General features: G+C 37.5%; 1 protein-coding gene across 2 annotated transcripts in view; it reads left to right on the plus strand.

Moving 5' to 3' along the window:
- Positions 1-12,763, plus strand: part of POLK (DNA polymerase kappa) — a 76,461-nt gene that overhangs the window by 31,942 nt on the left and 31,756 nt on the right. For both annotated transcript variants that reach the window (XM_061189368.1, XM_061189369.1), the window contains exon 3: positions 3,830-3,949. In XM_061189368.1, the coding sequence (XP_061045351.1) occupies positions 3,830-3,949 (120 nt within the window). The remainder of the gene's footprint in view (positions 1-3,829; positions 3,950-12,763) is intronic.

Consider the following 12,763-nt stretch of genomic DNA (forward strand, 5'->3'; position numbering starts at 1 on the left):
AAAGAAGAGTATTTTAAAACAAATCCCAATAAATTGGACAAATTTCTACACATTCACAATTTTCCAAAACTGACTTAAGAAGATACAGAAAATCTAAATAGACCTATAAAAAGGAAAGAAATTAAATTAGTAATTAAAAATCTCCCCCCCCCAAAGAAAAAAAAGAGATCGGGTCAAGATGGCTTCACTGGTGATTTTTTTTTTTTTTTTTTTTTATACAGCAGGTTCTTATTAGTCATCCATTTTATACACATCAGTGTATACCTGTCAATCCCAATCGCCTAGTTCATCACACCACCACCACCACCACCCCGCCGCTTTCCCCGCTTGGTATCCATACGTTTGTTCTCTACATCTGTGTCTCAATTTCTGCCCTGCAAACCAGTTCATCTGTACCATTTTTCTAGGTTCCACATATATGCGTTAATATACGATATTTGTTTTTCTCTTTCTGACTTACCTCACTCTGTATGACAGTCTCTAGATCCATCCATGTCTCAACAAATGACCCAATTTCATTCCTTTCTATGGCTGAGTAATATTCCATTGTATATATGTACCACACCTTCTTTATCCATTCGTCTGTCGATGGGCATTTAGGTTGCTTCCATGACCTGGCTATTGTAAATAGTGCTGCAATGAACATTGGAGTGCATGTGTCTTTTTGAATTATGGTTTCCTCTGGGTATTCACTGGTGAATTTTATTTGACATTTAAAGGAGAAATAATACCAATACTCCACAAGTTCTTCCAAAAAATAAAGAAGGATGGAACACTTCCCAACTCTTTCTATGAGGCCTGTATCCCCTTGATACTAAAGTCAGACAAGCAGAAGATTATAGATCTTTATAAATGTAGAACAAAATATTAGCAACAATATCCTCAACAAAATATTAGCAAACTGGATCCAACAATATATTAAGATTATGTGGCATGACCAAATGGGATTTATCCTAAGAATGCAAGGTTGGTTTAGCATCCGAAAATCAATTAATGTACTATACCATGTTAATACAATTAAGGACAAAAAACACATGGTCATGTCAATAGATGCAGAAAAATCATACCTGACAAAATCCTATACCCATTCATGCTAAAAACTCTTAATAAACTTGAAATAGAAGGGAACTTCTGCAACCTAAAAAGGACATCTATAAAAACCTATACACCCCAATAAAAATTAAAAAACAAAAAATCCAAAAAAAAAACCCTATAGTTGTCATTATACTTTATGGTGAAAGACTAAACACTTTTGCCCTAAAATCAGGAGCAAGGCAAGAATGTCCAATCTCACCTGTTCTTTTCAACCTAGTTCTGAACATTTTAGCCAGTGCTGTCAGGCAATTAAAAGAAATAAAAAGCATCAAGATTGGAAATGAAGAACTAAAACTATCTGTTCACAGATGACATGATCTAATATATAGAAAGTCTTAAGGAATTTCAGGAGTGCAACAACTGTACCCTGAAAATTACAAAAACTTGGTGAGGGAAGATAATGACCTAAAAAATGGAAACATATGGCTATTCAAGGATGAGAAGATTCCATATGGTTAAGAAGGCAATTCTCCCCAAATTGATCTGTAGATTCAGTGTACTTCCCTCATCAAAATTCCAGTGGCTTTTTTTTTTTTCTGCAGAAATTGACAAACAGATTTTAAAATTTATATGGAAATGAGAAACACCTAAAATAGTCAAAACAATTGTAAAAAGGAACAAGCATGGGGGTGTGACTTTCCTATTTCAAAACTTACTATAAAGCTACAGTTATCAAGACAATGTGCTACTGCCATGAGGCTAGACATATAGAACAATGGAGCAGAATTAAGAGTCTAGAAATAAATGTTTATAGTTTATTGATATTTGTACCAAGGCAAAAGGATAGTCTGTTCAGAACATGATACTGGGACAACTGGATATCCACATGCAAAAAAGATGAACTTATTAGACCCTTAACTCACACCATACACTGAAAATTAACTCAAAATTGACTTAAATGTGAGACCTAAAGCAATAAACCTTTTAGAAGATAGGAGAAAATCTTTGAGATCTTTGGTTAGGCAAACATTTCTTGGATACAACACCGAAAGCACAGTCAGTAAAAGAAAAAGTTGACAGATAAGGCCTCATCAAATTTCAAAATGTTTGTACTTCAGAAGATACCATTAAAAAATACAAAGATAAGCAACATACTAGGGTAAAATATTTGCAAAATAAGAAGACAACCCAATCAAAAAATGTGCAAAAGATATAAATAGACATTTCACTAAGGAAGATATAAGAATGGCTCATAAGCACATGAGAAGATGTTCAACATTAGTCATTAGAAAAAGGCAAATTAAAACCACAATGAGATGCCATTCATAGTATTATAGCCTAGAATGGCTGTAATAAATAAGACAGACAGGACTTCCCTGGTGGCACGGTGGTTAAGAGTCCGCCTGCCAATGTAGGGGACACAGGTTCCATCCCTGGTCTGGCAAGATCCCACATGCCATGGAGCAACTAAGCCCGTGCGCCACAACTACTGAGCCTGCGCCCTAGAGCCCGTGAGCCACAACTACTGAGACCACATGCCACAACTACTGAAGCCCACACTCTGCAACAAGAGAAGCCACCACGATGAGAAACCTGCACACCGCAACAAAGAGTAGCTCCTGCTCGCTGCGACTAGAGAAAGCCCGCGCACAGCAACGAAGACCCAACGCAGCCAAAAATAAATAAATAAATAAATAAATTTATTTTAAAAAAAATAAGATAGACAGTAACAGATGTTGCAAGGATATAGAGAAATTGGTACCCTCATACATTGCTGGTAGGTTTGTAAAATGGTTCTGCCACTTTGGAAAACAGTCTGGCAGTTCCTCAGAAGGTTTAGCGTGGAGTTACCATATAACACAGATTCCGCTCCTAGGTACATATCCAAGGAAGATGAAAACATGTGTCCACACAAAATGTGTACACAATTGTTCATTGCAGCGTTTTTCGTAATAGCCAGAAAGTGAAAATAATTAAATGTCCATCAACCTTATAAATAGATAGTATGTGCAGTGATGGAATGACGGATGATTTTCTAAAAGTTATTTTCTACATTTTATTTAATGGCTAACATTAAATTTGTTAAAGTACTGTTTACCTAAAACAAGTAGACTGCCAGTTATTTCTCCACTAAAAAAATGGGTTTATTCAAGATCAGCAGAAAATTGCAGTTCAAGGTCTGCAACCATGGCAAGCCAAATGCAAGTCCCCAGCAAAACTGGAGAGGAAAACTCTTTCCAATAAGGGAAAAGGAAGTTGGCAAGGGTATAGTAAACAGAGTCAATGACTTTTCATTGGCTGAGTTCTTGCCAGAAAAGGAGTCCTCTTTGTCTTGCTTTCTACTATCATCAAAGGGCATGAGAGCTCCCCCTTGTGATCTCTGATTCTATTTAATTGAGGTTTCTGTTAGTTAATTTTTTACAATAATTTTTAAGTGAAAGTGAAGGAGATAACTGATAACCCAGCTGACTAAGGCCTTGGATATGCCCAGAGAATCCCACCTAGGACACATTGTTATTTTCTGAGTGCAGATCTGTACTCATCTCTAGAGTTTGTACTGTGCTACATACTGCCTCACAACAATCCTGTGATTTAGGTAACTATAAATTCATTTTACAGATAAGGAAACCTGAAACATAATAAGATTAATTTTAGGGTAACCCAGCTAGTGAGTAATGGAGGTAAGTTTTGAATTCAGTCATTTTGTTTCTAGAGTCTGTGCTCTTAGCCATCAGGTTCACAGTGATGCTTCCTTCAAACATTCTTCTTATACTTATTTTGTTTTCCTATGTAGGGGTCCAGATTTTATGGAAACGAGCTCAAGAAAGAAAAGCAAGTCAACCAACGAATTGAAAATATGATGCAACAAAAAGCTCAAATTACCAGCCAGCAGCTAAGGAAAGCACAATTACAGGTATTAATTCAACTGCTAAGTAAAGTGGAAGCTGGTAGAATAATAATTGATAGTTAAAATGCATCATGGTCAAGTCATAACTGAAAACAAGGTGAAATGTAAATGTTCATTACATTGTAAAGCATAAAATTTAACAAATGTGCATACAACTTTGTTAAATACTGCTCTACCCTTTTACATAAAGACCCACACCTAGACATTGTCACCTGCATTATACAGAAGAGTAAATGGAGCCTTAGTTAGGTTAAGTGACTTGCCCAGCTTCATATGACAGGTAGTTGGCAGAGCTAGGATTTAATCCAAAGCTTTTGTTCTTTTTATTATGTATGTCCATTGCAGCTAGAAAAGCCCACAAGATAAATGTGGCATGTTTTCTGCAAAACTAATTTTGCAAAAAAGATTCGGGGGAACATGGTAACTAATTAAATTTGAAAGTACTTTAAAACATAATTGTGTTACAGTAAAACGAAAAGTCATGTAAATGGTAGAGTGCCAAATGTATGTGAACTTTTAAGATAAACACAAGACTTCTAAAAATTTGGGGCCTCTGGCTTCTTCAGCATCTTTGGGGAGTCAATACTCAGTTTCCTGTGGTATTAAAAGTTATTTCAGGGCTTCCCTGGTGGCGCAGTGGTTGAGAATCTGCCTGCCAATGCAGGGGACACGGGTTCGAGCCCTGGTCTGGGAAGATCCCACATGCTGCGGAGCGACTAGGCCCGTGAGCCACAATTGCTGAGCCTGCGCGTCTGGAGCCTGTGCTCCGCAACAAGAGAGGCCGCGATAGTGAGAGGCCCGCGCACCGCGATGAAGAGTGGCCCCCGATTGCCGCAACTGGAGAAAGCCCTCGTACAGAAACGAAGACCCAACACGGCCATAAATAAATAAATAAATAAAATTAAAAAAAAAAAAAAAAAGTTATTTCAGTAGAAGAGTTTGAGAAGAGCCAAGCTGCAAGGCATCATGTGGTAGACTGAGAACTCAAAGCAGTAACATTGAAGTTCACTTTTAAAGACAGTTTTACCCTCTGGGACTTCCCTGGTGGCACAGTGGTTAAGAATCTGCCTGCCAATGCAGGGTACATGGGTTCGAGCCCTGGTCCGGGAAGATCCCACATGCTGCAGAGCAACAAAGCCCGTGTGCCACAACTACTGAGCCTGAGCTCTAGAGCTCATGAGCCATAACTACTGAGCCCATGTGCCACAACTACTGAAGGCCATGCACCTAGAGCCCGTGCTCTGCAACAAGAGAAGCCACCGCAGTGAGAAGCCCGCGCACCACAACAAAGAGTAGCCCCCACTCGCTGCAACTAGAGAAAGCCCACTCACAGCAACGAAGACCCAACACAGCCAAAAATTAATTAAAAAAAAAAGTTTTACCCTCTATCAAAATCTGATTGTTTTACAAAGCACTTTAAGCTATAACATAACAATAAAATTATAATATTAATCTACTGTGCTACAAAATTCTTTTCATGATAGAGTTCAAAGATTATAAATTTTGTTTTCTTTATCAAACTACAGTGTGTCATTTTCTTTTTTGATATATGCTTTCCTAGAGCACAAGCTAGTTTTGGGTTTTTTTTAAATTTTTATTTATTTATTTTTGGCTGCGTTGGGTCTTCGTTGTTGTGTGCTGGCCCCCTCTAGTTGCGGCGAGCAGGGGCCACTCCTCGTTGCGGTGCACGGGCTTCTCATTGCAGTGGCTTCTCTTGTTGCGGAGCACAGGCTCCAGGCGCGCGGGCTTCAGTAGTTGTGGCTCAAGGGCTCTAGAGCACAGGCTCAGTAGCTGTGGCACATGGGCTTAGTTGCTCCATGGCATGTGGTATCTTTCTGGACCAGGGCTCAAACCCGTGTCCCCTGCATTGGCAGGCGGATTCTTAACCACTGTGCCACCAGGGAAGCCCCAAGCTAGTTTCTTATCTCTGTGCTATCATGACTAAAGATGATTTGTCAGTCAAATCATCAGTTTTAATGCTTCATAGCAGTCCACTGTATGGAGGTGCATAATTTATTTACCTCATCCCACCTTGGTTCCAGTTTTTTGCTTTATATACAACATTGGGATGATCATTTGTATTCATGTATCTTTGTACTCTCCTGTTCTGTTATTTTCACCAAAGATGGTACCATTTTACATTTTCAACATAAAAGTGCTGGTTTCCTTACATACTTGTTTAAAATTAGATTTTATCAATTTTATCAGTCTTTTAGTTTTTGCTGATACAGTGTCCAAAATATTATTTCATGGTTGTTTTAATTGGCCTTCCTTTGATTATGACAGAGAAAGAATGTCTTTTCACATATGAATTAGCCATCAATATTTCCTTCTTGTGGGAATATCCTCCTTTATTCTGTTTGTTAAGATATAGGCTAAGTAGCTAGCACAAGAGACTCAAAAAAATAATGGTTCAAATAAGTTTATTTCTTTCCCACATAATAGGTATGTAGTCCCAGCTGATCTGGTGGTTCTGATCACCATAGTAATTTAGAGACCCAGGTTCTACATTGTCTTGTTCCATCATCCCCTAGTGTTATCCTTACCTGGATTGACAGAAATGGATTACCTTCAATCCATATTCCAGCCTCTGGGAAGGAAGAAAGAACAAGGAAAATATCATCGAAGGAAAGTAATTTACTATTAAACAAGTGAAAAAGAATTTGCGCACGTTACTTTAGCTCACATTTAAGTTTCACAGCCACACCTAAGTGCAAGAGAAGCTGTAAAATATATTCTCTAGCTGGGTGGCCATGTGTCAGCTAAAAATCTATTACTATGGAAGGAAGAGAGAGTAGATTTCAGGGTTCAAGTAGCAGTCTAAAGCAATACTCTTTGCCCACATTTCTAGAGGAGTTTGTATCTTTTTCTCCTTGTTTATAGATCTTATCATACATGAAAAATTTTTTTTCTCTGCCACTTGTAAAGATTTTTCTAATATGTTGTTTGTCTTTTAATTTTGCAGGGATTTTTTTCCCCTATACATTTTTAAATGTTTATGTAATCAAATCCAGCAGTGTTAAAATTTTTTTTCTTGGCTTTAGTATTGTGCATAGAAAGTTATTCCTCACAACCAAGCCTGTATGTTCTTTTAGTATTTTTATAGTTTTTTTATATTCAAATCTTTAGTCCATTTGGAATTTGTTTTGATGTAAGGTATGAAGTATATTTTTCTTAAATAATATTATATTTTCCCTAAATGGTATTATTTTTCCTAAATGGTGATCCGCTTGTCCCAACATCATTTATTTAATCATAAGTCCTTTCTCCACTGAATTGAAATGAGGCACTTCCATATACTAAATTTTCATTGTGCTTGGATTTGTTTCTGGACTCTCTCTCTCTTTTTTTTTTTTAAATAAATTTATTTATTTATTTTTGGCTGTGTCGGGTCTTCGTTGCTGCGTGCGGTCTTTCTCTAGCTATGGCGAGCGGGGGCTACTCTTAGTTGCGGTGCGTGGGCTTCTCATTGTGGTGGCTTCTCTTGTTGCGGAGCACAGGCTCTAGGCACGTGGGCTTCAGTAGCTGTGGCACGTGGGCTCAGTAGTTGTGGCTCGTGGGCTCTAGAGGGCAGGCTCTGTAGTTGTGGCGCATGGGCTTAGTTGCTCTGTGGCATGTGGCATCTTCCTGGACCAGGGCTCGAACCCATGTACCCTGCATTGGCAGGCAGATTCTTAACCACTGCGCCACCAGGGAAGTCCCTGGACTCTCTTTTAATCAATTGAATCTTTCCCCATATCAGTACCATGCAGTTTTATTTATTGAATGATAAGAATATAGTTTAATATTCCCCCTCACTACTCTTTAGAAAAAAATTTTTTTTTCTCATGCATTGTTTCTTTCACATAAGTTTAAGCATTATTTCATCAAGTTAAAAAGAAATTCTATTCTGTCCGCAGTAACACTGTTTTTAAGTTGATATTAATCCTTAGGCAGTTTACTTTCTCTTTTTGGTAAGTTTTATTGATTTATAGTCTACAAATATCTTTAATAAAGTTTTAAAGATGTAATACATAGGAGTGGTACAATATAACAACTTCTTGCTGTTTATAATACTTTTAAAGCTCATATCCTTAAATATGCTAATAATCTGAGGAAACAGAAAATACCGTACATTGTGTAGCAGTACTTCAGATTTTGCTACGGTTTTAGTTGATATTCCATGGGAGGCTCTGCGGCATCTTTTGCAAGGGAAATGGCAGGAAATGTGTTTTATGTTGATTGTAAAATTGTTTCGGTTTTTGAGCTTCCTTTAAACGAAGTTGTATAAGTGGGAGGGTATTGAGGAAATCCTAAGGAGTCTAGAAGGTCTGAAAGAACAGAGAGGTTTTCATGGGAAATGTGTTTCTATTTTAGAGTCATGAAATTTCCAAGGAGTAGATTTTATTATGTGTGATAAGATAAGAAAGCTCTGTAGGCATAAACTCCCTTGATGTTTCTTGAGAACCTCCCTAAGTATTCCCCACCCCATCCCATCCTCATTAAACTTCTTAAAAGCACAATCATTTTTGTAGCTGTCAAAACATCTTATTATAACATGGGCTCTTGAATTGAATAGACAAACATCCATGTTATATTAAATGGCAACTACACAGCAAATCAATGCATTTTGAGCACTTTTTTTTTTAACATTTAAAAAAAATATATTTATTTATTTAGTTAGTTAGTTTTGGCTGTGTTGGGTCTTCGTTTCTGTGCGAGGGCTTTCTCTAGTTGTGGCAAGTGGGGGCCACTCTTCATTGCAGTGCCTGGGCCTCTCACTATCGCGGCCTCTCTTGTTGTGGAGCACAGGCTCCAGACGCGCAGGCTCAGTAGTTGTGGCTCACGGGCCTAGTTGCTCCGCGGCATGTGGGATCTTCCCAGACCAGGGCTCAAACCCGTGTCCCCTGCATTGGCAGGCAGATTCTCAACCACTGCGCCACCAGGGAAGCCCATTTTGACCACTTTAACACTTGATTTGGAGAACCCAGATTTACTCAACAGTTTTTAGGGTAATATTAAGTCAAGAAAATGAAAAACAATATTTCTGAAGTAGTCTCCTAAATGTAATCCAAAAGGGGGATTTTTAAAACATAAATAAGACATAATATGGATATAAAGTATACCACTAGAGCTTGATTTGAGCTTATTTCAGTGTTAAACACTTTAAAAATTCATTTTAGGGAAGTATCATTAAATAATGGAAAGAGCACAGGCTTTAGAGTAACATGTTTTCCAGGTCTAATTCTTAACATTTACCAGCTCTATGACTTAGGGCAAATTACATAATCTTACTGAGCTTTAGTTTCATCTATAAAATGGGAATAATAATTATTCTCTCAATTAATTTGACCATTAAGTAAAGAGTTAACATAAGAAGCATTTTTCATATTACATATAATATACTCAGTAAATGTCATTTCTACTTTGAAAATTATAGTTAATATCACTAAGCCCTTACCATATCCCTAGATAAGTGCATCATATGGGTATCTCTTAATTCTTTCAACCTTTTGAAATTGGTTTAGTCCCTCTTTACAGATAAAGAAAGTAAGGATAAGAGGGATTAACTTACCCACTATCATGTAACTAGTAAGTGGCAGGCTTGAGACCCAAACAAAAACCCACTGTGACACACACTGGCTCTGAACTGTAGCAAGAGGGAGTAGATACATATTAGAGACTCAGATCAGAACGTGGAAGTCATTTGGAAGGAAAAATGGAAGAAAGGAAAACATGAATGAGAATTTCAGTAGAAGAAACTGGAAAAAAGCAGTGGTGCTGTGCATTTGGTAGATGTAGAAGAAAAGAGTTCAGATAAGGGTGACTAATGAGAGATAGTAAAGCAAAGTGGAATGTGTGAGTCATTCAGTGGCGAGGTTTCCTTTTGGCACCTTTGTGTACCAAAGGTACACTTTGGTACACTTGTTTTAAGCACAGAAAAGACAATAGATTGCTGAGGAAACTGTCATAGCATTAATGTATGAGTCTAAGGAGAACTTTTTCCCATTTGGTTTGTTTTCTATTTATTATCTTTTTCCTTTTCAGCGTTTCTGGGTTAAGGTATTTCAGATGCTGCTCCCTTATTCTCAGTTGACTCAAATCTACGGCACATTTTCTGGATTGATATAGAGTTGTTTTTAATCTACCCTTGTTTTTATTAGTCTCCATGAATTGTTTACATCTTTTTTTATGTCAAGATGCTATTCTCTAGTTTGAAATGGAAGTACTGGAAGAAATAGTTATTTTAAATCTGGATGATAAATTGCAGTCATGTTAAAAAGTTCCATTTATTAGGTGTGGTATCTCACTGCATGAGATCAGCCTTCTCCAAACTTTTTCTACAAATACTTTCTCTTTTTTAATCAGAAATATATATATTATATATATGGAATAAATATATATAAAAGAATAAAATTTATACTGATATGTATAAATGGGTGTACAAGTCTCTCCTCCCTTTCTCTTTTATGAGGAAAGAATTTATGTTTGTTTGCTTGTTTACATAGTTATCATTATTTATTTTCATTGTGAGAACCTTTAAAATTTACATTCTAGTAACTTTCACATATCAGTACAGTATTGTTAGCTATAGTTATCATACTGTACCTTAGACCCCAAATCTTACTCATCTTTTCTTTTTAACTGAAGTAGGTCAGTTGACCTATAACACTATGTTAGTTTCAGGTGCACAATATAGTGATTAAATATTTCTATATGTTACAAAATGATCACCAGGATCAGTCTATAGTTACCATCTGTCATCATACAAAGTTATTACAGTATTATTCACCATGCTGTATACTTCATCCTTGTGCCTCATTTATTTTGTAACTGGAAGTTTGTACCCTTTAATCTCCCTTTGAGGAAAACTTTTTAAAGCAGATAAGGTCTTTCTCCTGATGGAACTCACAATTCAGAGTCTAATATTACAGTAAGTGCCATAGTAAGAGCAGGAAAACAAGTAAGGGAACATTGAATTCTGTGGCACAGAGGACAGAGATCCAATTAAGTTACAGAGACACGTCTGAGCTGATCCTTGAAGGGTTGGTGACAGAACTAGGAAGGGCATTCTGCACAGAGGAACAGCCTGAAGAAGGCACAGAGCACCCCAGGTTATTCAGTGAGTTGCAGCCTAAACAGGAATGGATCCTCTAGAAAGTCTCACTGTGGCTACTGGAGACAAATATGAATCAGGGTGATTGTTTCTAAAAGAGGAGTTGCGGGGCTTCCCTGGTGGTGCAGTGGTTAAGAATCCGCCTGCCAATGCAGGGGACATGGGTTCGAGCCCTGGTCCAGGAAGATCCCACATGCCGCAGAGCAACTAAGCCCATGCACCACAACTACTGAAGCCTGCACACCTAGAGACCGTGCTCCACAACAAGAGAAGCCACCACAATGAGAAGCCCGCACACCGCGACGAAGAGTAGCCCCTGCTCACCACAACGAGAGAAAGCCCGCACGCAGCAACAAAGACCCAACGGAACCGGAAGGAAGGAAGGAAGGAAGGAAGGGAGGGAGGGAGGGAGGGAGGGAGGAAGGAAGGAAGGAAGGAAGGAGTTGTGGTTTCAACTTGTAGCCAGTAGGCCAGGCGTCACTATAATGTTAAGGAAGACCTTGAAAAAAAAAAAATTCTGCAGAATGAAAACAAGGTTGAAGTCCAACGAGGGGAAAAAGCTAAATTATGCCCCTGAAACTCTCCACCTTTTAGGAAACTTACTCTAGGGATCTCCACATGATGGAAATTGCTTTCATTCCAGAGCCCACCCCACTTGCTTATTTCTTTCTGGCTGCTTTTCCCTTAATTTTTTACTGCTTTGTTATGCAGTTCTCCAGTGATCCGTTTAGTAATAGATTGCATTTATTGAACTTGTACCATGTGCCAAGACACTCTTCCATGCTCTTTATGTATTCTGTTTCATTCAGTAGCTTTCCTTTCTCTTCTCTTCATGATTTTACTTAATGCTCTTACTGACTTCCTTATATGTTACTAGATCAAAATGGTCACACAGCCACCCCCAGCTGCAGGGGAAGCTAGAAAACTGTGTATTTAGCTTTTTCAGCATGTATAGTAGAGGCCACAAAAAAGGAACACTTGGGAATGGGTATGTCTGCTACATAAACCCTTTTCTTACTGCCCTACTTTGGTTATTTCTTTCATTTCTCTTTCTTCTTTCTTATCATTCCAACTCTTTTTCTGTAAAGAAACAAAAATTCCTTAAAGATTCTTCACTGTTATATTTGATATATTTATATATGTTGAAATTTCATGAAAGGATAAATTACAGATTAAATTTTCAATTTTGATTCAAATAGGCTAACAGTTATCAAATTTTAGCCTTATAAAAGCAATTCTGCAGAGGAAATGTTTACAGTACGCCTTAGGACGATCAATTGTACAGTAGTATTCAGCATAAACATCATATGCCAAAGAAGTATAATCTTTTATTGTACATTTCCTTTGTTAATATTTTAAGACGTTAATATTATGAGTCAGGTGGGAGTTGTTGTTTATTTTACCTAAACTGAAGCTTTTAGTTACAGTAAGTTGTTTTCCAAATTTATAAAGCAGTAGAATCATTTGATATATAAACAGTTAGAATGCTTTATTCATTCAGTAAATATTTATTAAGTACCTGTTATGTACTTGTGGGTATTGAAAAATGAAAGAGTTAGTAGGGAATGATGTTTGAGAACAGACTGCCTATGTTCATGAAAATAAAAGCCTTAATAAACAATAATCAAATATACATAGATAGGTGTGGGGATGGGTGGGTGAGTGTGTAGCGAGATGGATGGATGGACAGAGACAAATTGACACCTACTAAAAGTAAGATTAGT

The sequence above is a fragment of the Eubalaena glacialis genome, chromosome 4 (assembly GCF_028564815.1).
Source record: "Eubalaena glacialis isolate mEubGla1 chromosome 4, mEubGla1.1.hap2.+ XY, whole genome shotgun sequence".
In the NCBI taxonomy this organism is placed as follows: domain Eukaryota; kingdom Metazoa; phylum Chordata; class Mammalia; order Artiodactyla; family Balaenidae; genus Eubalaena; species Eubalaena glacialis.